The sequence below is a fragment of the Amborella trichopoda genome, chromosome 10, assembly GCF_054954075.1.
Source record: "Amborella trichopoda isolate Santa Cruz 75 chromosome 10, AtrichopodaSantaCruz75HAP2 v2.0, whole genome shotgun sequence".
Taxonomy (NCBI): Eukaryota; Viridiplantae; Streptophyta; class Magnoliopsida; order Amborellales; family Amborellaceae; genus Amborella; species Amborella trichopoda.
In genome coordinates, this window is record NC_142345.1 from 26,875,240 (window position 1) to 26,902,189 (window position 26,950).

The window sequence follows — 26,950 nt, forward strand, 5'->3', positions numbered from 1 at the left end:
CCGGGTAGATTGGAACCGCTAGGGTTCCGAATCCCGTTAGGACCGGTTTTGGGGTACCAATACCTAGACCTATCTCTCATTAAAAAATCAGGACCAAAACCAGCTGATTCAAAGTCAAACCAACAGTATTTATATCTAACCGGCCGGTTTTGAACTAAGTGGACCGGTTTATGTTAAACGGCGTTTTTTTCGGAAAAAAACGGGCAAAATGAAATAACGGCCGTTTTTTTGAAACGGATCCCGTTATTTTCAGTAACTCAAATTTCTTGCTTTTTTTTATTCAATTTCCTTGCCCTTTTTTGGCTTTTTCGGTGATTTAGTGTTGTAAACCATTATTTATTGTCTATAAAACAACAAAATTCGAATCAAAGATTAAAAAAACAATGGTTCTTGTGTGTTGAAGTGCGGAATTTCTAACCTTTGGAAATATCCGCCATTCAATCAATTTCGTCTTCAATAAGTAACGATTATTGATTAAATTTGATGCTTTTGAATCATAATCGAATTGGTTACCATATCCCTGCTTCAATTTGTTCAACAAACAAGATATAGGGGGTGGATTTTGGCTGGAAACTTTGCTCAAAGAACCTGTGTTGAAGCTACTCGAAGAACCCTAATTCGATCCGCCATTTCGTTAATTTCATCTTGAATAGGTAACGATTTATTGATGAACTTGAGGGTTTTGAATCATAATTATCATATTCATGTTTCAATTTGTTCAACAAACAAGATGTAGGTGGTTGATATTGGCCTGAAAATTTGTTCGAAGAACTTATGTTCAAGCTGCTCGAAAAACCCTAATTCAATCTGCCATTTCGTTAAGTTCTTCTTTAATAGGTAAATATTATTGATGAAAGTTGAGGATTTTGAATCATAATCAAATTGGTTACCATATCCATGTTTTAATTTGTTAAAAAAAATAATATTTGGGGTCGATTTTGGCCTCAAAATTTGCTGTTCGAAGAACTTGTCTTCGATCCAAAATACAGATTTTTGATCAATTTACCTGTCTTTTTTATGAAATTGATTTATGGAGTTGATTATCAAGGCTTCATCTATCATATAAAATAGGTAAGTTGATTTATAATTGAGCAACGCTTTTTATACGAATTTATTTCTTGCTTGATGTCATGAAAATTTCATAGGTCTAAATTTTATGTGATTTTTTTAATTAAATAGAATATCAAATATTTTTTTATTGGATTTGGTGCTTTTAAAGATGATGGAAGCCTTTACAAAGCTGTTGTATGGCTTTGTTAGATTTTCCGAACATTGAGGGTAGTTTTTGCTCGAAATGTTGCTAGATTTTAGGGGTTTTTGAGAAACCGATTTTTTTAACAAAATTAATTTTACTTTATATTATTAAGTCAATAAAATTATTTTTTATGATGAATATGGAAAGTGTTTATCTATTTTGTTTACTAAAATTATATTTTTTTGATAAAATTATGTTTTTATGATAAAAATATATTTTTTGATGAGTATGATGAAAAATCGATTCGTCTTTTTTAAATTTTATATTTCTTTTTCTAACAAACAAAAAAATAAGTGCATGATAACGTTGGCCTTACTTTTGCTTCACTTTTTTTTCTTTTGATTTTTTTTAAGTGCATGATATAATTATATTCGTAATAATGAAAATGGAATTGTAATTGTAATTGTAATTGTTGTAATAAGGGAATTGGGATTGTAATTGTGTAATGGAAATGGGATTATAATTGTGTTGGCAGAGGCATTCACAATTTCAAACTTTTTTGTTATCGACTTGGCCAAGTTTTGAAGCACGGTGCCTACGACCCACTTGGATGCGGGCTCCAGGATTAATTAAATGGATGAAGATAGTTGACTGTGTAAGTATGGTGGTTTGAGCATTTAATTATTGATGGACCGTTGGTAATCAAACAACATTAACTGTCCATCACTCTGAACCGTTGATTGTCAATGGCTGTTTGCAAAAACTCAAATGCCGAAGGGAAAATTATGTGTACCGGTGGATCATACTTTATAGGTACGGTCGCGCGGTACGTTTTTAAACCATACCACTAACGCAATTACTACTTATTTTTGCAGTCAACCCTCGTAGAAGAAAATGACTTCGTGTTGAACAAAAATAACTTCGTATAAATTTTGAGTTAGTTTCTCTTTTTAAAACTCTATCTAAATATTTTGAGATAATTTTTCTCTCTAAATTCCGACCATCAAGTTTTTAGATAGAGAATTATAGGTTTATACCTGGGAGTATTTATGTCTAAAATAAAGTTATTTTTTTTCTTCAAGGGTGACTATACCAATAAATAGTGATTTTACAAGTAGTGTTGACGGATGTTATTTCAATACTGGAAACCTTTGTGATGGCCAGAAAATTTATTTTCGTTTCTAATTATAAAATTTAAAACTTTGAAAGTAGTGTAGACGAGCAGATATATGAAAATCTTGAAAATTGACAGTCTAAAAATATATGATATGCTATTTTTAAGATTTGAAATTCGTTTTTTTTTCATTTCTATACATCTTGAAGTCAAGATGATCAGTTTGAGGAATTTTGGGCTTCAAAACAACCTCTTTAGTGAATTTTGAGGTGCACCCTAAATTGATTGTTTAGAGTCCCTCCCTTATATAAACTCTTTTTCCCAATACAGAATAGCATTGGAGAGCCAGCTTGAGCAATGGATCCAGCTCTCTGCAATCAATGACCGAGTAAGTTGGTTGAGGTTTTTCTTTTTTATATTTTATATATTAATAATGTCAATTCTTTGAGAATAAGGAATGGGCTAGGTGGTTAGGGTGACAGAAAACCTAGGTGGTTAGGGTGACAGAAAACCACAATGTGATATCTTGAAAAGGACCTCCTCCCCACTCAACTACCAAAATTTAATTGGATGAATGGTGATGGAGAAAGAATCAATCCCACAAATTACATGACATAACCCAGATAGGTACCAATCTATTAATAGGATGGTAATAATATTTATGAACCCTAGATTTTAGAGCAAGGGGTACTTTTCATCCGTTTAAGGGGAATTATATCACAGCCGAGTGTTAAGATTTTGACGGGCCCAGCAAGATTGGATTGCCGTATTCTAGGTTTTGTTTAGATCGCCGACATATTAGGGGAAAAATATCATTTTAATGATCATGAAAGGGGTCAAAACATCATAATAACAATAGGAGGTTTACACTTTAATTTTCATATAACTTAGGTTCATCTCCCAAAAAATCCTACAAAATATTCAAGGGCCTTTATTCAGGATTATAACTATAAATAAGCATGGGCATTTTAATAATTAAACATATTTAAGAGGCTCCAACTAAATGATGGGAGTACCCTTGTTTATTAATGCGATCAAATTACTATTAAGCCCCTACTTTTTCACAGTTGCCAATCCTGAACAAGGATAATTTGGACATGTTTTACAATTTTTTTTAAGAAGGCACCTGAAATGAAAATTAAAAGCCTATTGTGTTAATTAGGATTATTTGATTTATGAGAGTTTTGACCCCATGAATGCAATTTCCCCCTTGAAAAAAGATTTTTATATATACTTTTTTCACATGAGTCGTGGGCTCGTGGCATGCCAAAATGTCAGTTTTTCAAGGCTTGCTAAGGAAAGGAACTCTGCTTATTCATAAAATGATGCCAGTGGGCCCCATTTTGGACTTACGACCTAAGAAAAATCTCCAGTTTATTTTTTATCTTAAGATCCTTTAAAGCCTAAAAGATGAGATTAATCTTCTCAAAAAGTAATTATTGATGTTCAAAATTGCCTAAAAGTGCTTAATTGCAACTTGAATTTGCTCTCCTCTATATACCACGTTGAGAACTCAGAGTTCACAAATCTTGAGGATGCTAGTGACCTATTTGTGCCACTGACAAATAATGCACTTGTAGTCAAATTGTGGCCCAAGAAAGTTGAAAGACTGTTAAAACAAGGCTAGCACAAAAGTTAACTGTCCCAAAATTCATAAGGAGACTATTATCTCCAACTTATACTAAAAAAAAATATTTATGATCATTGGAGCTACAACAGGTAACTTTCATTGCATAATGGCAAACACCAATGTTCAAAAAATCGACTCGATTAAGGTACTCGGACCTTAGCCAATGCGAGTTATTAGGCCGAGTTCATGTCATATTAAAAAAAACGAGAATGACAAAAGAAAATTACGATATACATATAATAAGATACTTGTTCTTATTACAAATGCTTAAGTAGCTTGTTGGTTAAAAAGCACAGGACCTCTTCAGTAGGTTGCTGCATCGAATATAGCCGATGAACCTGTCTTCTAACAGGCAAGCTTTTTTAAAAATAAGTCATGCTGAGGCATGAATAATAGCCAAAAAGATCACTTCACCGCATATAATCATAAAAGAGAATATGAAAAATATATACAAAATCGGAACATAGTACTCGCCCGAGTCTAAAAATGATGCCAAATTCGATCTTTTGAGGAACTCAGTTTTGTAAAACAACTTTTATTGTGATTGGACCTGGAGTCTCTTATGCCTTCAAAGTATTACATGCCCGTGTATGGGATATAATCAAGTCTGGACAATTATGTTCCCACTATAAAACTCAGCCAAATAAGACACTTGTGAAAGAGCACCAGTTGTGTGCCCATAAGGTCTTTCTAGGTCATGCAAAGGCCAAAATTAATGTATCTCTTGGTCAAGAGTAGAAACTCGTTCTCAAATTCAAAGGAACAAATCTTCCAAAAATAGTAGAAAATCAGAAGAGAATTTTAGTTTATCAAATAGCAGCTACTAGAGGCCATGTTTTTGTTCTTTTTTGCAAAATATGATTTTTAATCTGATAATTTTAGAGTCTTTACAAGCTTTATAATCAGTATTTATTTGTCTACGTCTTTTCCACCCAAGCCAAAGAGGGGCAGTTGTAAACTCATAGGTTGGAATTGTCATTTTTCTCTACATTTTGAAGGCATAAAAATGACCCTCTAAAGTCATAGGAAAAGCCTTAAAATAGCCATTCAACTCTAGGGACCACACTAGCCGAATATACCAAATCCATAGTAAACCGTAGTCTTCCCAAAACATGGTCCTACCTAGAAATAATGCAAAATGATCCCTAAATTCCATAGAGTTTAACCTTAGGAAACCTAAATAATAAAAACAGGTAGGTTTCTAGTGGAAAAGAAAGCATAATTTAGAAAATCAATTAACTAGGTAATTTTGATCAAGATTGGCAAACAAATACCTTTGAAATAAAAAATCCCTTTATCATCCGAGTCCAGCTCATTATCAACAAAGTAATAAATGTCGTGTTGGTTAATGCCCCTTATATAAGTGGCCTATTTATAAGAGGTTCTGATATAAATCTGCGATAATATTATATTTAAAATTTAAAAACATTGTGTACAACTAACTCACCCAAACCTTGCCTCACCCATGGGCCGAAGCCCGATTACTCGATCTAGCCCAAGTTGCCTTGGCTGAGTTTTAGAACGTTGGTCTTCAAAGTTATTAATTTTGTAAATATATTTGAACTACTAGACATAGAGTCCCTGGATGTTCCCATCTCCTTTTGAAATATTAAATGCGGTTGGCACAATCTCTATGATGTAACCGAGCCAGGACAATTATACTTCCAAGGTAAAAAATGGATCAAGTGAAATATTTATGAAAATCTCTCATAGTTGCATGCTTTTGAGACCTTTTTGGGAATAAAGAGGCCGAAACTCATGTAGCTTTTTAGTTGAAAGTGATAGGGACTCGATTACAAATCACAAAGAAATAAATCTTGTTAAGACCAGTTGAAAAGCGCGAGATTTATTGTTAAAGATGAAGAAATATATCTAATGAGATCATTTACTTTTTCTATAGGACGTCGCTATCATTGTTGACTGTCATATTCAAAATTAAGTGGTTGTAGAAGTGTCATTATTTAGATACAAAGTTCAAAACAAAATTTTTTAAATGTTGTTACTGTTGGGTTTTTGTAGCCATTAAAAGCCTTATGAGAGCATGTAATCAATATATGAGTAGAACAAAGAACTCCAATGGGAGTGTGGTCTGGAGGGAACAAGAGATTGTAGTCTTGAGGGACCGAGATAGGCAAACGTTATTTGCCGATACTCATACTTGGCTTGACATGGTAGGCCAATCAAGTTGGAAAACTCCAAATACTTGGGAATAAAATAAAACCAATGAGGGTTTATAAGTTATCCCTTGATAAAGTCAGAGTTGCCTAGGGGAGTGAGCCAATGGACTACGTGACCTTTGTGTGTAATGGTTGGTCTTGGAGGCGAGAGCCAAAGCCTCATCACTTAACCATCACACGGTGTGTGCATATGATAGTCATATCGAGAAAGCAAGACACTATTGAAGATGCAATATGCACATGTGTGAAAGATTACCCATATGCACCATAGAGTTGTGGTTGCATATGGTTTTGGTGACCATGGGTTCATCTCTGGGGGAGAACATGTAATCCATATATTCACTTGTCTATTAACTGACTTTGGTATTCCAATCATAAACCCTTGCAGTGGTCTGTGGGTCATGGGAACTATAAGGTTAGTTTGATAAACCATTTGTGGATTGTAGTTCATAGTAGAAGATGGAGTGTTTCAAATTATTAGTTCCCAAACTAGGGATCATATTCCCATCAAATTATTTTTGTTTTATTTATTTTGATGTTAACTGATTTTTAGAATGATTATTTAAATTTTTGTGAGTCTCTGGATAGTTTATTTTTACAAAATGAATTTATAATATAAAAAATATTCATTTTTTAGCATTTAAATAATAAGAAAAATTAAAATTTATTTTTTAAATACTAAAAATCAATTTTTTTATTTTAAAATTAATATAATAAGATGAGGGCCCATTGGGATGTGCGTGGGGCCACTATGGGAGCCCTAATTGACACGCCCCACTATTCGTGGAGAATTCTCTACAAAGTTTTGAAATATGCCTAGTTGACCATGATAATCTTGTTGATCAAGTCAATTAAGAACTAGATATGCTTTATGGAGTCCTAAGGTAATTGTACCATAAAAGATATATAAATAAGAAAAGACATATATGTATAACAAATATTATCTGATATTTTTCATATCTTTATATCTGATGTGATAAAAGTTTAGGAAGCTGAAGGATAAGGTTATGCATCATCCTTTAGATCATGATGGCTGATCTGATGAATGAATGACTTAAATCTCTCATCCCACAGATCTCTTAAGATCATAGGACTGGATAAATTTAATAGAATGACTATTAGCCATAGATTTCCCGTATTTGGAAGTTTCGAAAAAGGTCCATTGATCCCATGCGCTAGTCTCATAATCTCTTAACCATAGCTTTGCTATATTTGGAAGATCCGAAAAGGTCCATTGATCCCATGCATCATTGGAGGAGGAAACCCAATATGGGTTGTTCTAAGTCTAGTTAAGGTAATCTTATATTTAGAAGATCTGAAAAGGTCCATTGATTTATTCCTCATTAGAGGAGGAGACCAGGTGTGGGGTGTTCTAAGTCCGATTGAGATAATCTTTCGGCATCTTTACTTTTGTTTACCCGTTCATTCTCTTGTAATTCCTTCTTCTCATAGCATAATGTTTTTATTTATTTATTATTCAATAAAAAAAAATTATAATTAGTGGCAACAAGTGAGAACTAATTTGTTTATTTATTCTTTTCTTTTGAGTTGAATTTATTGTAATTAGACCATTGTAAGTGTTTTAGTCGGTGTGAAATAAAAAAAAAATTGTATACACCATGCTAGATCACCTTTGTCAACTATCAGTTACACACTTTCATCTATTTCACAACCAATAGTGAAAAGTGTTTGTGAGCTCCTTGTATAAAAAAAAAATGGTTTCATAGTAAACAATCCCTTAAGATAAGTGTTCTCAAAACGCGCCATAGTGTCATAATTGGATTGAAACTACCAATGGCATTTTGATCAATCCAACTGTTTCCACTGAGTTTGGACATGAACAATGAACTTAAAAAGTTTGGAAACATCCCTAGCTCATTGATAAATAGACACTTAATCTAGATAAGCTCGTGTTGATCAAACACAAAAATTCCTCAGTTCTTCCCAATTCTAATTTGAAACTCCCGTAAGATTATTTAAATTGATTTGAATCACCTATTAATATTACTTAATTCAATATTTATCACTATAATGAATTCATTTCCACTTGATTAAGACCTTTGACTAATGGTCATTTCCATGATTGTTCATAAAAACCAGCTAAAGGCTCATATATCGTGGCCCGAACGTCCTACAAGGACTTAAATCATTAAATAGCGCTTAAAACAAAAACAACAAAGGTTGTATTTGGAAGAAAATTTAGGGGCCGTTTGGATACCCCGAAATACATTTTTAAAAATTATTTTTCATGGAGATAGCATATTTTTTTACATTTGAATAGAAATTTATCAATTTTTAAGGAAAAAGTTTATATAAGGTTGACACTAAATGTAGAATTAAGATGCACTTTAAAAACCCATTGGAAAAAGCTATTTTGACGTTGAAAAACCTTCTAATTGATCATCTCGATATCAAAATGTATATATATATATATATATATATATATAAAATCGTCCCAAAAGAAATATATCTTGCAACACATTATCTACATTGTCCATTTTCAAATTTTTTTTGAATCTGCTTGATTTGAACCAGCTTTGGAGTTTAAAATTTATAATTAGAGATAAAAATAGATTCTCCAGCCATTGTAAAAATTTTCGGCACCAAAATTACATATTTGACAATGTTTGGAGGTGTGCCCTATTTTGATTGTTTGAGGTTGCAACCTTGCAAACCTCACCCATTTTTAATTACTTTCTATGTTTACATTTTCCCACTCAAATTTTCTTTTTATTTTGGTTAGACCCTAGTTTTTTTGATGTAATACCTATTACAGTTATATGAAATTGAAGAAAGTCAGGTCAAATCTCCTCCATGTTAGCAAATGTTTTAACCTTGATTGAGCATGTTATGGAAATGGATGGTCCAGATTCACTATGTACACAACGTGCCTTACGAATTACTCCACATGGAAACGAACCCTAAGTTTAATAAAATCAAGAGGATATTTGGAGATAAGAAGCAACTTTCTTTATTCTCTATCGCTTTCTCTCTTGCGCCTCTTTTCCATAAGAAACAACCAAAAAAAGGTCAAAGATTCTTTCAGCTATCATTAATTAGCATGTATTCTAGAGCACATTAGAGGTCTTCAACTGTGTTGTGAATTAATCCATCCATAAATATAAGGGAAAGTTAACCAACTCAAGTCTTCATGTATGTTGTGAACTTAAATTCATCCATAAATACAAGGGAAAGTTAACCAACTCAAGTCTTCATGTATGTTGTGAATTTAAATCCATCCATAAATGCAAGAGAAAGTTAACAAGCTCAATTAAATGTGGACTGTATTGATATTTTGGTTTGAAAAAGACTTGTGTATGTTTCAAAATAATATGGTTTTGTGGTATTTTCTAAGCTGTATTTTGTAGAGAGAAAGTTGTGGATTTTTCATTTTATATTGAAGATGAGACAGTATATTGAACTGTATTTAAGAGTACACATTTTCATGTAATATACTCAGTACAAATGAGAGAATAATGGTGCACGTGTAAGCGTGGGGGCGAAAGAAAGCTTGACGACACTGCCGTTGATGAAATTGAAGGCTTGTAACATCTCTTTTAAGGAGGTGCAAGTAACTTGTAGCTGTTGGTGGTGCATGTAATCGCCACTACAATTAATGTTTAACCTCATAGTGGCTCTTGGTGTTTAGTGTCAAGTGCATAAAACTTAAGAACATAAAAAAGACCTTTCTATTTTCATGTATCCCGAGGTTGAATTGTCCTTTTTATGCACATCAAATTCAGTATAAAAAAGGATGGGACAAATATTGTCTTGAGAGTGTACTCCTACGTGCCAAAAAATACGAAGAGTTCGAGCTTTTAATTTTTCAAAATCGTATCATCTTCTACTCCCATTTCACCCACCAAGTTTCCAACAGACAGTGCTCCCTTGGGGAATCGCCACCTAGAGTAATCAACATTACGTAAATATAATGTTATCCCCACTGTAGGTTGCATTTGCTTTCGGTTTAAGACCCACTTCTTAACAAGGATTGCTTTTAAAGAAAATGTATTAAGAAGTTACTTTTCAAGAAATCCTTAAAATTAAAAGAATTATTAAAAAAATACTTCTAAAATTCCCTTGAATTTTTGTTTAGTATGTATTGCCTTGTGGCCTTTCCAAGCTTATTGGACTCAACTCCCTTTGAGCACCTACATTGTACAATTGGTTTGGTGCTTCATAATCAACACTATTAGTCCAACTACAATCAAGAAACACCATTAGCCTAACTTTTCTTTTTGGAGAAACCATTTATACATGGCCTCACCCACTATAAATCATATAGCACGACTAATCTCACATGTCCAATCTAAATGAACGGCTAAGATTGCTTTAGTAACAATGTCACAACTAATAATGTTTCATGTTTAGACGTTTTTCTACAAATCATCTTGACATAAATTGAGGCATGTCTTAAAAAATACAAAAAATATTTCTTCTAAAATAAATGAGCAAAAACCTCTAATAGTTAATAGGGTATTTAGATCATTATTTTTTATTAGAAATTATTTGTCTTATTTTTAGTGGGTGCGCACTTAAGAAAAATGGGGACACCCCAAATTTGTCAAAATAATATATAAAATAGAAATAAAAATTAGATACCATGATTTGTCCGATCAATATCTCTTAAAAATTACCTTGTGATATTATAATGGAAACTATCTCAATCATTCATTAAATAAGATAGCTTGAAACATAGAAGCATATATTTGATATGTGGATGACGATAAATGTTTTCAATTATTTAGAAGAAAAAGTTTATATAAGGGTGAGGCCCTAAATAATCAACTTAAGGCGCACCTCAAAAATTGACCAGAAGAGATTGTTTCGATGCTAAAAAACCTTAAATTCAATAATCGATTTATGCACATGACAAAAAAAGAACAAAAAGAGATATTTCAAGTCTTGAAAATAGTGCACCATGAAATATATTATCTAGACCGTCAATGTTCAAGATTTTAGGTGTTAATATATCTGCTCGATCTATATTATTTTTTAATTTTTACATTTTATAATTAACGATGAAAATAAATTTTCAAGCTATCACAAAGATTCATGTTACTAAAACAACATATTTTGATACTGTTTGATTGTGCATCTTACTTTGATTATTTAGAGCCTCAACCTTATGCAAACCACACCCTTGGAAAGGCTACCATCTTTTTTGGGGCAATTCAATGGGGAAGACAGTCCCTACCCGTTTTTTCAAGTAGATTAGGAGTTAATTTTTTGAAAGTATTAATGGGTAGTGTTAGCAATGGGAATGAAAACCACAACATGGTAACTAGGGTGTGGGGTGTTACCATCACGACCCAAGCTCTTTTTCGAAAACACATGCGTACACCCATCTTTTAATGCCATTTTCGGAACCTTATTTTGAGCCATATACGTTCCCTTAATTCAACAATTTTTTAACCTTTTCTTCACATATGAAGTTTTTATGGGCCCTAAGCTTTATGAAAATAAAATACAGCCTCACCTTAAATCCTCATCCAGAAAGCACTTTGGCCATCATAAATTTTTATGATGGCTCTAAAATCAATTTTCAATTCCGACAATAAACTTTAAAACTAAAAAACTAATACAAATCTTGTAGATCTATTAACACTTATTTTTTAGGAGGACTTATTTTTAGGGGGGAAAATGGATGATGTAGATGATTTGTTGCAATATATACTCTTTTTAAAACTTAAATACCTAATTGTTTTTACAACCATAATGTTTAAGATGCTGAGATGATCAATTCAAAGTTCTTCGGTACTTGAATTGTAATTTTTTGGTGAGTTATGAAATGAGGCTTTATTTATTTTGATAAGAGTAGGGCCTATCAAACTATTTTCCTTTAACTAACATTTAATACCGTTTTTCCATTTATTGATATGTTGCAATTATGTGCATTGTTGTGGTCCCCACTTTGATCATGTGGAGTAGTGCATTTAATTCATAGACCATGCAGGAATGCGGTGGGTTGTTGGTAGGGGTCTTTTCAATGGATCTTGGTTATCCCTTTGTTATAAAAAATGTAGACAAAACAAATTAAGATAGCTGGAAACCAACACATAATGAGGTAATGGTTCTGATGAAGGTTTAAAAAACTGGGTCGGTTACCTGGATCGGCTACGAATCGAGTGGATTGATAATTCGGATTAGAGAATCGGTCGATTTTGGCTTAAAAAATACTACAAATTCCCAAAAAAAGTACTTTTTGGGTTTCAAAAAAATTTGAAGTTGTTACATTATCTATTTTTGTTATTTTGTAAAGACACATCAATATTGATATGTTGTTTCTTGGATATCCATATAATTATTAATGATATTGCATTAAATAAGAATATAAAAACACTAAAAAACACTTCTATATTATAAGACAAAAAAAAAATTTCCATACAAAGTGAAATTAGTATCACATCAAATATTTATAAATTATCTCTTCTCATCCAAAATTATCAATACCTAACCAACTATAATATTATATACTAAAATTGAAATTATTAATTTATATTTTATAATTATTTTACTATATGAATAAGAATAAATTTAACCTTCGTCTTATAATAACATCTAATTTTAATATATATAAAAAATCGTATTTACAACTATAACAAAAAAAATTACATTAGGTCATTCAAATATGAATAAATTAATATATAAAATAAAAGATTTGGTTATATTATTATAATATTATAATATTACATCGAATATGATTGAAAAATATTGAGAAACACTTCAATATCATAAGATTAAAAATAAATATAGAACCCCTCATAAATTTTGATGTTATGAAATTAAAAAAAACCTTAAAAAAAGTGATTTTTTACTATCAAATGAAAAATAATGAAACAAAATTTGAAAAAAATTTAAAAATAACAAAAAAAGATTGAATCACACACCATATGCACCAATAACCTATAGGTCTCAAAAATCTCCACATTTATTTAGAAAATAATCAATTTTTAAAATACGATTTTCCAATATCCCCAAAACCGATTTGCATTATAGCTCAAAATATAAATTTATAATCATATTTTAATGAAAAATAAAAATAAATAAATAAATTTATGTATGCATGAGTTATTATTATTTACAAACTTTATTGTTCTATTCGCTCCATTGACGTGATAGAGACACCTCCATAGAAATCGAAATGAGAAACCCCAAATAGGACTTGTCCCATATCGAAAATATAATACAAAGTCTTCAAAAAGGAACGTCGCACTCACTCCGAGAGCAATAAACTTGCATTGATGAGTTGGAAATGCACAAGGAAGAGGCGACGTATCAAAAGGTGGGCCGTCTGCGATACTCTTTTTGCTCTCAGATCAAAATGTGGGTCGTCGCCTATGGTGCTCTTTTTTGTCAAATTAACAAAAAAAAAAACCAAGTATTATTTTCAAATAATATTGAAGTTGTCTGGGTCGTCGCCTATGATGCTCTTTTTGTCAAATTAATAAAAAAATTTAACAAGAAAAAAAAAACCAAGTATTATTTTCAAATAATATTGGAGTTGTGAACCGGTGATGTGTCCAGTTTCTGTAATATAATATATATGAACCTGCTGGTTCTAGGGTGACGAGTCCTCTGATCCCAATATATTAAGAGATCTAGATCGTCATCAATGATTCTCGATCCAGATCGGGCGGAGATCTGGATCGACGAATTTTCAAACATTGGTTATCATTGTTTCAAAATTGAGATTAGTTGTATCGATCGTCCACCTTTAATGCTCATGTCAAATTACGGGATCAACAATCTGGATTGGTCCAAATTAGCAATTCAAAAAATCAAATAAAAATTAAAATAACTATTTATGGGGCTGGAATTTAAAGAGGAGGTAAGAAAACATTAGATAAGATCTAAATAAAAAGAAAAGAAAAAAAAAACCTTCAAATGGAGGTTTTATAGGGAACTGGGTCAGGATCGATACCCTCCCGGAACGAATTTGTCCTCAGCCAACTTTGGATCCAAATCGAGACTAGCTGGGTTTTAAAATACTTGTTTTTATACTAATTTAATTTAAAACACATAAATGATAGAAATTCTAGTGGAAAATGAAGCTATTATATTCCTATTTACTATGCCCCTATGTCAAATTAATTTTACAAATTGAGGAGTGGGGTTGGCAAGGGGCCGGGCCTGCACCAGGCTAATCCAGGCCTTAACCCGGCCCAAGTCCCCATCAGGCACGCTGAGCCCTAATCAACCCAAAGAAGTCACAGGGCTCCCAAACCAGGCCGGACCAAATAAAATCAGACAAAATATCAGCCCTCAGGCCATATTTTGTGGTCCAAGCCCTAATTGTTTTTAAGGCCAGGACTACCACTGCCACCCCTATTAAGGAAATCAAGGATCCATTAGAGGTTAAAAATTATCAGTCTTCAAAACTAAGGAAAGAGTGATTAAGGATTCATTTTCAAAGAAGACGCCACAGCAAGACATGCGCTTGAGGAAACGCAGCATGGAAATCAAGCATAAGACCACAAGACTGATGGAGTTGCTGATCATGGCCACTCTCAATCATAGAGTGATCTACTTTCAATGAATCTCAAAATTCAAAGTTTGTTGTGTTCTCTCTCTCCTTGTTTCCAACTGTGTTTACTGGAAGGAAACATGCTTGACTAATTTTTTCTTGTAAAATGTTTACACATCTAAATATTTTTCCTTCCAACTTTCGCGCGTGCCAAATGACCCCTTAAGGATCCACATGCAAAAGATCAAAGATAAATTATTTTTGAAAATCAAAGGTCAATTAAATTACTCCGCTTAGCTTTCTTTCATTTTTTCGTCATCTCTTTTCTTTATTTTAGCTAGATTTATTTCGACAACCATTTATTTGTATTTTTAGCTTTTGAGCGTATATGCGATCCCAACATTAATTATGTCAAGGTAATAATATCTCGACATACTTTTGGTTGAGTCCCTTCTCCTTTGTGTTCTAATTTTAAACTATTATTTTATTTTCTTTTGAATTAGAAAGAGATAGAAATCAAGGGTACACAGAGGAGATATGTAGGTTGGGAGTTAGGACTGGTAGCAACCTTCCCCTTGACTTTTCACAGTAAGATCCCTTGTAGGCTCAATCATCTTTAGTTCGAGTGAGTTGCTAATGTTGGTGTAGATGAAAGTTGGAAAGGGTGATATAGCACGGTGTATATGGTTTTAAATTTTTTTCTTCTCACCAACTATAACACTTATAATAATTCAATTACAATAAATTCAACTAAAAGAAAGATTTCTCACTTGTTGTCTCTATTTACAACTTTTTTTTATTGAATAAAACAACTTTTTTTTATTGAATAAAACCAACACAATGGATAAGAAATAAAATAATGCAAACTAATCAAGATGCCGGAAGATTACCTCAACTGCACTTATTATACCCACACTGAGTTTCCTTCTCTAATGAATGACACATGCGCTCAATGGTCAATCTCGGATCTTCCAAATATAGGAATGCCCTGATTAAACCCGCTCACAAAATTATGAGTGGAAGAACTATTTGATCGAGCTAAGGCCTCAATGCCTTAGGCAATTTTATGAGTGGGGTGTGCCCACCTCTATAGTCTCTTATGATGGCGTGCCCTCTATACCTTTAAGAGAAAGAGAAGAATTTCCCAGAGAGTTTACAGAGACATTTTGGTGCAGAGAATGAGGCGTATGGGATCAATGATCAATATCGGATCTTTTAAATATGAGAAAGCTCTGGCTAAACCCTTTCACAAAAATATGAGAGCAATAACTATTTGATCGAGCCAAGGCCTCAATGTTTTAAACAATTTTATGAGTAAGGTGTGCCCACCTCTATAGTCACTTATGGGGGTGTGCCCCCTCTCTCTCCTTACAGAGATGGTACCTTTAAGAGAGAGAAGAATTTCATAGAGAGTTTAGAGAGAGAGAAAGAGATTTTTGGTGCAAAAAATTAGAGAGGAGGATTTTTGGTGTAGAAAATGAGAGGTGAAGAGTCATTTATTTATAGACTTTTTAAGGAGATAGGGTTCCATAGGGATATTCATTTTTGTAGATTGGTCCTGACCAATTGATCATTGGAAACATAGGGGGTGAGAGATTTAAACCATTCATTTATTAGATCAGCCATCATGATTCAAAGTGGTGCAATACCTTGTCCTTCAGCATCCTAAGCATTTATCTTATCAAATATAAAGATATGAAAAATATCAGATAATATATGTTTTCTTATTTATATTTCTTTTAGAAGTCCTAATCTCTTGAGGATTCCATAAAACATGTATTGCTCTTAATTGATTTGGTTAAGAAGACATAATCCAAATCAATAGATCCTAAATGAGTATATCTCAAAATTGTAGAGAATTCCCCACTTAAAGTTGGGCATGTCAACTAGGGCTCCTATAGTGGACCCCACACACATCCCAATGGACCCTCATCTTATTATATTAATTTTAAAATAAAAAAATTTATTTTTAGCATTTGAGAAATAAATTTTAATTTTTTTGATTATTTAATAGTGAAAATTAAATGTTTTTTTATTTTATAAATTCATTTTACAATAATAAAATATTCAAAAACTCACAAAAATTTAGTTAATCATTCTAAAAATCAATAAACATCAAAACAAAATAAACTCAAATAATTTGATGGAAATAAGATCTTCGGTTAAAGAATTAATATTTATGAAACACTTCATCTTCTATTGTGAACTATAATCCACACTTGCTTTCTCAAACTGACTTAGCAGTTTTCATGGCCCACAGACCACTACAAGGGTTCATGATTTGGCTACCAAAGTCAGTCAATAGACAACATGACATAATCCCAGTCTATGGATTACATGTTCTCCCTTAGAGATGAATCCATGGTCACCTAGACCAGATGTCACCACAGTTCTATGATGCATAAAAGTAATCTCTCACATAAGTACATATTGCACCCTCAATGGTGTATTGCTCTCTCGATATGGCTATCATATGCATATGTTGTGTGATGGTTCATTGAGAATGCTTTAACCATCGTCTTTAGAGGCCAACCATCATATATAAAGGTCACATAGTCCCTTGACTCACTCATGTGTAACTCCGACTTCATTAAAGGATAACCCATAAACCCTCTTCGGTTTTATTCTTTACCCAAGTAATTAGGAGTTTTCCAACTAGACTGGCCAAGCTCGTTAAGTCAGGTCTGAGTATCGGTAAATAGCATTTGCCTATCTCAATCTGTCTGAATCATAATGTCTTGGTCCCTCAAGACCATACTCCCACTGGAGTTCTTTGATCCACTATATTAGGTATTGATTACATGTTCTCATAAGGCCTTTAATAGCCGCAGAAACCCTATAGTAGATACTAGCATCTTATTGTATAACTCTTTTAAAATTTTGGGAAAATTATGTGCGTGCCATTTTATTTGAACGTGATAGTCGAAAAATATGCGATATTTATGTGGAGGTCCTTGTCTCCGGATTTTTCTTTTTTTTTTTAAGTTTGCTTCCAGTTCGATGTTTTAAACATTAGACATCATATTAATTTATTTATTTTATTTTATCACCACCTTAAACCTTTAAAAATTTAGGTCTAAACGTAGTCCAATATTAGAAATATCAGACTGCCTTAAACCTTTAAAAAATGAGATCTAAATATGGTTTGATGTTAGAAGCATCAAGCCGCTTTAAACCTTCAAAAAATGAGGTCTAAACACGGTACAATGTTGGGAACATCAGACCGCATTAAATATTCAAAAAATGAGGTCTAACGGGCAATTGGTGTTACCAAGAGGCCTGATGATTAAAAATCAGACTGGGGGCAAATTTGTTAAAAACTAAAAAATTTCGAGGGGGCTATCATTTTGAGTAAATAATGGCCTATTTTGAGCTCTATCCGTAATAACAGATTAAAGAACCGGTGCAGACATAAATTTCCCTAAAATTTTAGAATGTGACCAGTATCCACCACAATTACATACGCTTTCCTCAAGGGTACTGCAAACTATCAATAGTACATCCACTCGTACAACTCAGTTACAGTAATAAAAGAAGATCAAAAGCATATCAAGACATCCCCAAAATGATTTATATTCAAATTTTGGCTCTGAATAATTCATTAAACTTTATTATCATTGATTTTATTTTATTTTGTTAATTACTTTCGTTAGGCCATCGGACTAAGTTACAGTCTGCATTTCCACACCATACCATATTTATATCGAAATTGAGAGATCATAAATATTTTTTTGCTTTTCACCATTTTCACTTGGCCCATAGACACACGATTGCCACCATACAAAACACAGAGACACAAAATGTTTGTTTCACAGTAATATGGGATCCCTCGACAAAATTCTGATCCCACACCATCAAAAGATCACCAGAAAGACCAAAAGTAGGATGATAAGTGAACTCCATGGGTCATTTGCGCATAAGGATCTGACCATCATGGTGCATATTTGTTTCTTGAAGAAGAATTATGTTTGGTTTTTCTTCCCTCGCCAAACTTGCCGAGTGTCTTCTCTCGTTTCAATACCTAAGCCCTAAACATTCCACAATAAAATCTTCATTTGGAGCCAAATTTCTCCTGAACCCGACCACAACCACCCCAAAACCTCGTCAGCAGAAACCTCAGTTATGAGTTCCGCTGAATCTTCTGAAGAGACTCCCATTGCATCCAACATATTTTGTATGTTTTCTCTAACTCCTTTCACCCTTTGCTAATTTTCCTCCTCCCTCCTATTCTTCCCCCACATGCCCTTCCTCATATATGTTGATTATTCTGGCCTTTAGGATAATAGGAACTTCAAATTCAGACTTTTTAGAACCACCACCCATGCTTGTATCTCTGCCTTTAGGATAATAGGAACTTCAAATTCAGAACCCATGCTTGTATCTCTTCGGACTTGTTTATGAAACATGCGAAAGACTGATACTTGTCATGAGATATATAGTATGGAATTCTACCACCAAGCTCGTTCTCAACTTCTCTTTACAAATAATCCCAAGCAAAAGGCAGTGCCTAGCGCGGTGCCGGCTTGAGGCACGTATCAGCCCCCTTAGGTTTGAAACTTCAAATGCCTGCAAAATCAAAACAAAAAGAATTCATATTTTCATTGGAGAAGGGCTTAGTCAGTGGTACTACTGGTCTTAAATTGTTTTAAAATGAAAAAAGTTTATATAAAGTGGCATCCTTATACCACCTATAAAGTGCCATCCTTATACCACCTTCAAAAACTCATCAGACACCACAAAACTTCTAATTGATCATCTTGACTTTGACATGTTACCTACATACATAATAATAATAATAATAATAATAATAATAATAATAACAATAATAAAAATAATAATAATAATAAAAAAAATAAAAGGATTTTAAGTCTTAAAATATTGCATCTTATATAAAAGTAGCAATGTGTCGGATATGAGTCAGGTCCCACTAGACCTAAACCCATACCCATACCCAAACCATACCCATACCCATACCCAAAACCAATGGTTTAAAAACCGGATCGGTGACCCGGATCGGGCTTTTCAAAAACCGATCCGGATCGACGAATCGGCGATCCGGATCGGCGAATCGGCGATCCTGATCGGAATCGGGTGAATCGGTCAGAATAAAGCTTCAAAAAAATCCGAAAAAATTATTAAAATTCATTATAAATATTGGTTTTTAGGAATTCAATAAAAAAATGAGGGTACTCCATTAAGAATTTTCATGTTTTTGAATGAATATGCGAATATTGATATGTTCTTTCCCTGCATGAACCGCCATTCAGCATTTAATTTACAGTATTTCGTGCTCATCCCTACACTGTTGCTGTTGGGACTCGATATGTGAATAATATGGCTGGGATAGGTGGCTTCAGAATCATCATCTCTCTCGTTTTCTCTTTGAATAATATGGATTAAAAAAAAAAAAAACAAATTTTCAAAAAAATCGATCATGGATTAAAAAAAAAATCACAAATTTTCAAAAAATTCTATCATGGATTACAAAAAAAAATTCGATCATGGATTAAACAAAAAAAATCACAAATTTTCAAAAAATTCAATCATGGATTACATAAAATTCGATCATGGATTACATATAATTCGATCATGGATTACATAAAATTCGATCATGGATTACAAAAAAAAACAAACAAAAAAAACAAAAAATTCAATCGTGGATTACAAAAAAAGAAAAAAATAGTTCGATCATGGATTACAAAAAATTCAATCATGGATTACAAAAAACTCTATCATGGGTTACAAAAAAAGCAAAAAACAAAAAATTCAATCATGGATTAAAAAAAAACAAACAAACATTTCGATCATGGATTACAAAAAAAAAACAAACATTTCGATCATATATTACAAAACATTCGATCATGGATTACAAAAAATTATATCATGGGTTACAAAAAAAAAAAAAAAAACAAAAAAATCGATCATGGATTACAAGAAAAGAAAACAAACATTTCGATCATGGATTACAAAAAATTCTATTATGGGTTACAAAAAACCAAAAAATTCGATCATGGATTACAAAAAAATCTATCATGGATTACAAAAAAAAAAAAAAAAAAAAAAAAAAAAAAAAAAAAAAAAAAAAAAAATCCGTACGGAATAGCCGATTCACTGTTCGGACTCGTCGATTCCGTACAGTGATCGGCGATTCACTGTACAGAATCGTCCGGTTCTCTCTAGAACCGGACGATTTCCGATTTTTGGACGATCCGTTCTTTTTTCACTATTTCCAAGTCGAACCGGGCGAGTCCGGTTCGACTCGGCGTTTTTTAAAACGCTGCCCAAAACATTACTTATGGAAAACATTACTTATGGACCCGTACCCAACAGGTCCAAAATGTAGGACCCAGACTAAAGACCCAAGATCCGGACCCATTATGGGTCTCGTGTAGTTATGTGTTTATGACTTTAATCATCCCCACGCCTTTTATAGATCTTTTGTAAATTTATTCCCCTCTTTGATGTGGGACAAATCCCACTCTCTCTTTCTCCACATTTTCTTTGAGGTGCATAAAACGTTTTGAAAGCACTGCCATACCATCCCATTTAATTGCAGCACGCACCAACTCAATGACTCACTACGTGTGAGCCGCACCTATACCAAAGTCAAGCATTTAAAGCACGCCACCAAACAGTAAACTAAAGTTAGATTATATATAATAACCATGGGTCGGGTATAGCAAACCCGTATCTGGGATTATTTGGGTGTCACATATTAGACTCGAACCTACCTACGGGTCCAAAACTTAGACCTACACCTGGACCCATGTCGGGAATACCCGTCAGTTCTCAGATCGAATCTGGATCCATTGTCACCCCTAATCTTATACCATATTATTTGGATCGACCATTTTCAAAATTTGTACATATTTATAGATCTATTTGATTTGCACTATTTTTTAAGCTTTAAATTTTATAATTAGGAATGGAAATGGATTTTGAGGCCATCGTAATTTTTTTTTATACCCAAATTGCATTTTTAGAGATGCACCTTATTTTTAAAGTGGGCACCTTGTACAAACTTCACATTTTTCAAATAGAAAAAGTATACAAAAAGACTATTTACTTTTTGTACGAGGAGGTCACATTCACTCTGGTCCCTTGAATTCAAACTGGATGGTTTGTAAGAGTGTCATTTAAAAGACTCAAAGCTCAAAAAAAAAAAAAAAAGATCTCGAACTTCATGACTAGCCCAAGCCATCCAATTTGACATCTAATGAATATAAGGGATTGTGACCTTCTTGAAGTAAAGATAAATGGTCTCATTGTATACAATCTCTTTAAAATATAGTGCAGTGACTTCATTCAACGGTTGTATCATAGCATAATGCAATCACACTTCTAGAAAACTATATTTGTGGTATTTGTATGACCCAGAATTTTGCGCACACACTCTCTTCATCTCAATAATTAATCCCAAAAAAAAAATCCATTTGAACCCTAGATATGGTCAAAATTAGACCACTCCAACAATGAATCTAGGCTATTCATTTGGTGAATTTCAAGATCTTAGTCGTTACAAGCTCAATATATATATATTAACACATCTAATGATAATAAATCCATTTTAAAAAAAATGGAAAGGAAAAAAAATCCTTCTAAGGCCTTGATCTAATAATCTTATCAAAATGGACGGCCAATGTTAATTGGGCTAAAAAAATACTTTTTAAGTTCTATTTTCTTTTTTTCTTTTTTTCTTTTTTTCTTTTTCTTTTTTATTTTTTATTGTTCATTAGAATGAAAAGAGTGTATATTTCAAAAGTTGGATCAAACAAATGACCCTAACATGGTTTTTTAATATTGTTGCATTATACTATGATACAACCGTGGTATGAAATCACTACCCTAAAATATAAGTAGAATTTTACTGCTTAAGAGTATATACTTCACCTCCACCTTCCATCCTCTGTGATGGATGGACGGTAGAGATGAACTGATCGGCTTGATAGACTCACGATTTAAGCAAAAGCACATTTCATCTTAATCGTCCATCGCTAAAGACCAACATTGGATCTGTCATTGCGAACAGTACACATTGGGTACATAGAATAGTTTTCTCTTCCATGTTTCTCATAGACTCAACAGGGCCCAATATTTAGAAATGGGACCCCATGATTATCAGGTACATTGTTTTAAGCACTTTTTTTTTGTGTTTTTTAGTGTTATCTTGTCTTAAGCACTTTGTTCCTGGTCCTTTATTTACGAAGAAGACAACAATTAAGCCTCGATATCATCCCCCCTCTCTCTCCTCTCTCTAGACCCTCTCTCTCTCTAGCCGCCCAATAACAGTGTGAAGCTCCTCTAGTCTTCACCTCTTAAAAAAAGACGAGTGGCTTCTTCGCATTGCTTTCATTTCCCTCTCACCTCTCTTCCATGCAACTTTTGTTTGCGGATACTTGAGGCCTCTATCCATATCGCAAATGGCTGTGAGTTTTCTATGTTAATTACTTTCAATAAGTTTGTTAAATTATCTTGATTTCATTTTGGTAATTTGTTTTTTTGGATAATTTTTGTTTTTTTATTTTGGGTAGATATGAGATCAACATGTTACGATTCGTGTTCTTTTATGCCCCTTTTTTTTTCTATTTTTTTGGAAATAAAGCCTTGCAATAAATTAGTAGAAAATTAGTTCTCTGAAAATGAATCTCCTTCACCCCATTTGTAAAAGGCCCAAGGCCTCTTTCTCTCGCACGAACCCTGATTTATGTCCCTTCTTCGAATTTTTAGGAAATTTCTGTATTGGTTTATTCTTCTTCTTCTTTTACGAATATGTAATTTTTTTGAAAAAATTTATGGGAATTACGATATGATCCTTTTTTCCGTAAGGAGTTCCTATCCAGTCATAATTTTTTATTTTTTTGCAGCTTTGCCCTCATCCACTATCAGCAACATCGAACCGGTTTTCTTTATTTTCGGGCTGTGACGTAGTTCAAAAGTCACTTGGGGGTCGGTCTGATGTCTGAAACATCGGACTAACCCATATTGAGGCATTAGCCCTATTCAGGGTCAATTTGATATTACAAAGTACAAACATCGGATGGACACCTAATAATAACTTTATGGGAAGAGTTTATATAGAGCCGAGACTCTTAACAATCAAATTTGAGCCTACCTCAAAAATTTCACTAGAGGAGGTTGTTTTTATGCCCAAATATCTTCAAATTGATCATCTCGGCATCAAGAAGCATAGACATGAGAAAAAATGGATTCAAGTTTTGAAAATAGTATATTTTGTAACGCATTTTTGGACCGTCAATTTTCAATATTTTTAAGTTTTCATAGATCTGTTGTTCTACACCATTTTTGAAGCTTTAAAATTTATAAATAAATATAAAAATATATTTTAAGGCTATCACAAAGATTTTCAATATTAAAACTACATTTTTTCACACTATTTGAAGGTGGGCTCTAATTTGATTGTTTAGAGCCTAGGCTCAATACAAACCGCACCCTAACTTTATAATAAGGAAAAACTTTATATAGAGCCGAGGCTCTAAACAATCAAATTTGAGCCTATCTCAAAAATTTCACTAGAAGATGTTTTGATGCCCAAATATCTTCAAATTGATCATGACATCAAGATGTATGGGCATGAGAAAACAAATGGATTTCTATTTTAAAGTTTTGAAAATAGTGTATTTTGTAACGCATTTTTGGACCGTCAATTTTCAAGATTTTCAAGTTTTCACATAGCTATTTATCACCACTATTTTTGAAACTTTAAACTTATAAATAAAAATAAAAATATATTTTAAAACTATCACAAAGATTTTCGGTATTGAAACCATATTTCTCGACACTATCTAATTTGATTGTTTAGAGCCTCGGCTATACACAAACCGTACCCTTATAATAATATGGCAGTCCAATGACCAAAACATCCGGCCGCATTTCAAACAAAAACCTATTATTACAAATATCAGACTGACCTTAAACTAGGACCAATGCCTTAATATAGTGTAGTTCAATGTTTCAGACATCGGGCAGTCCAACTTTAGCGCAGTCTAGACACCACAAGCCTAGATTTGAAGAAAATAAAAGCAACCAGTCCTATGTTGATAATATTGGATCTGGGCAAACCAGAAAAAATAAAAACCCACCAGAGGATCGATTACAAAAAAATTGGATCACATCATCAATACCGGAAACGTTTTTCGATATTACCATAAAATCTTCAACTTTTTGGTTTCTTTGTGAAGTGGATAGCAACTCTTTTATATACTAACTTGCTTAATGAGATTGCTCGCTTTCTTTGGAAGCGAGATTAACAGTAGTCATCTTTTACCTGAATTAGATTAACTTGCACAAGTAATTGAAGCAAGTTACACAGTCTTGTTAAGATCTTCTACATGTTTACAAATGCACCATGTTGTAATTCCGTAGGCATTTGCTGTATTTTTTACACGGGCCGCTCGTTTGACACCTGACCCAGCCCAAAAAACATCTTGTTTTATTGCCTTCCCGGGCCAGCTGGAGCCCGAAACTAGGCCCAGAAATGGCCCGAAACTCAGGCCTGGGCCGGACCATTGCCACTCCTAATAGCATAAGCATGTATACACAGATAAATGTCATGAGTTGGATTATTGAATCTTAATCCTTACTTTATTGACATTAACACACCTAAACAAATAGCTGAAAAAAAAAAACATTGCTATATGGTTAAACACATTACTTGTAGAAGACTTGAAACACTTCTTGCAAAGTTCACCATTAGATGTATCCAAGTTAGAAAGCCATAGATACATTGATCATTGTGTAAAAGCACAGTGAGTCAAATGTTAATAACTCTTGTAAACTCAAATTCAGCAAAGAAGTTTTAAGGATTACCACTTCTCATTACCTCTGCTCCTTTTATAGTTGAGCTTGATTTTGCCTTGGTCTTCCATATGAAGCAATTCTTGCATTTTTATTTGAGAGCAGCATTCCCATGTCCCCGAATTTGGAAACTGGGAGAGCGGAGAAAATGTCCCCTACACACAGTATTTCGAGAATGCAGTTAAAACCAGAGGAACTGGTGGCAAGATCATGAACCCAAATGACCCTGAAGAGAACCCTGAAGCCTTTCGATATGGAACCGCAGACCCCAAAAGCTTTGATGCTTCTCCATTACACTTAGCTAGCACTTCGCCAAAGCGACGTCAATACGAGAGACACCAATCAGATGATGCAGAGCGTCATGGCTATCCCATGTATTCACCTTCTCGCTATGATTCAGGAGCCCGAAAGGTCATGCATGGCTCTCCAATTCATGGACATACTTCATACGGGAGAGACATGCAGTCACAGGGAAATAGTGGCTCCTCTCCTTTGAGGGTGAGGAAGAGCTCAAGGGATGGTGGCCATGGGCTTTCTCCGACCTCTCCTGTGCGTTTTAGATCAAAAGGTGGCAATTCACGAGATGATGATCAGGTAATAATCATGTTTTACTCTCTCTCTCTCTCTCTCTCTCTCTCTCTCTCACGATAAATTGGAACTAACTTATACTGCTGGTAGCTTGAAAGTGTTGCAGCTGTTCCAAAGTTTGGAGCTTGGGATGACAGGGATCCTACCTCAGGTGATGGTTTCACTGTTTTGTTCAACAAAGTGAAAGAAGAAAGGCAGATCAGAGCTGCAAAACCCCCTGTAATACCAACCAAACCAGTTGTTTATCCAACCAGTTATAAAAAGCACAATGGCTCTACGAGATCATCAGTACGTTACACCATCTTCCATTTTCTTTTGTTTCTATTATTGCATGAATCTCTCTTTGCTGCCCCCCCCCCCCCCCCCTGTTGTTTTGCAGATCTAGAGCTGTTTTCACTATAAAAAACCTCTCTCCACAATTCCTCGTTTTTGCAGATATGTTGCTGCTTTTCACCAAGAAATGACTGATCTTTGATGATGATGCGTATGCCTGAAAGCTCTGTGGCAGGGTTAGGAAGTCAGCCCATCATTGCGCCTATTACTCATCCTTAAGGATGGAAAATTATTTACTATTCTTTAAATTTGTGTTCTGTTCATAGAAAGGTGTGGCTGAAGCTGTTGGTATGATATTCATTACCAGTGAAAAGAAATTCATGCTCAATGCAATCACTATTGATTTCCCTGTTATAATAAAAGAACCTCCTTTTAATATGCATAAGATGTTCCCTTCCATAATTTTGTACTTTCTCTAGCTCAATATATATGCCCACGTTGGAGTTCAGATTCATCCACGCATATAGCATAGCCATAATGGCTACGAATGCATTCATTTACAAGCTTGCTCACGCCCATAATTCTATTTTTATGCACAGATTGCAGGACGCAAATCCAGAAACATGAATATTCGTGAGCACAAGGTATGTAAGCATACATACCTTTTGCTTAGATAACACGTCAACTGCAG

The 26,950-nt window shown here is 33.6% G+C and overlaps 1 protein-coding gene across 5 annotated transcripts; it reads left to right on the forward strand.

The window, feature by feature from the left end:
* The first annotated feature begins 367 nt into the window (after window positions 1–367).
* Window positions 368–26,701, forward strand: RIN4 (RPM1 interacting protein 4). 5 transcript variants are annotated; one of them, XM_088849505.1, is made up of 6 exons: window positions 368–653; window positions 1,731–1,850; window positions 2,640–2,697; window positions 25,504–25,992; window positions 26,077–26,274; window positions 26,422–26,701. In XM_088849505.1, the coding sequence occupies exons 4-6, from the start codon at window positions 25,609–25,611 to the stop codon at window positions 26,452–26,454; spliced, it is 615 nt and encodes a 204-aa protein (XP_088705631.1). In that variant the 5' UTR covers window positions 368–653; window positions 1,731–1,850; window positions 2,640–2,697; window positions 25,504–25,608; the 3' UTR covers window positions 26,455–26,701. The 5 variants fall into 5 exon arrangements, 4 of the variants coding, with proteins under 4 accessions (XP_088705631.1, XP_088705632.1, XP_088705630.1 ...); XM_088849506.1 differs by having other exon boundaries at window positions 530–653; window positions 1,775–1,850; XM_088849504.1 differs by lacking the exons at window positions 368–653; window positions 1,731–1,850 and adding an exon at window positions 1,973–2,021.
* Window positions 26,702–26,950: the final 249 nt, after the last annotated feature.

Bases quoted from the DNA above. Each gene is read 5' to 3' on its own strand.
- RIN4 (XM_088849504.1), top strand. From the start codon at position 1,981: ATGTGTACCGGTGGATCATACTTTATAGGTACGGTCGCGCG. The intron at 2,698-25,503 runs GTAAGTTGGTTG...ATTTGAGAGCAG, and splicing joins TCTCTGCAATCAATGACCGA to CATTCCCATGTCCCCGAATT. The intron at 26,275-26,421 runs GTACGTTACACC...TCGTTTTTGCAG, and splicing joins ATGGCTCTACGAGATCATCA to ATATGTTGCTGCTTTTCACC.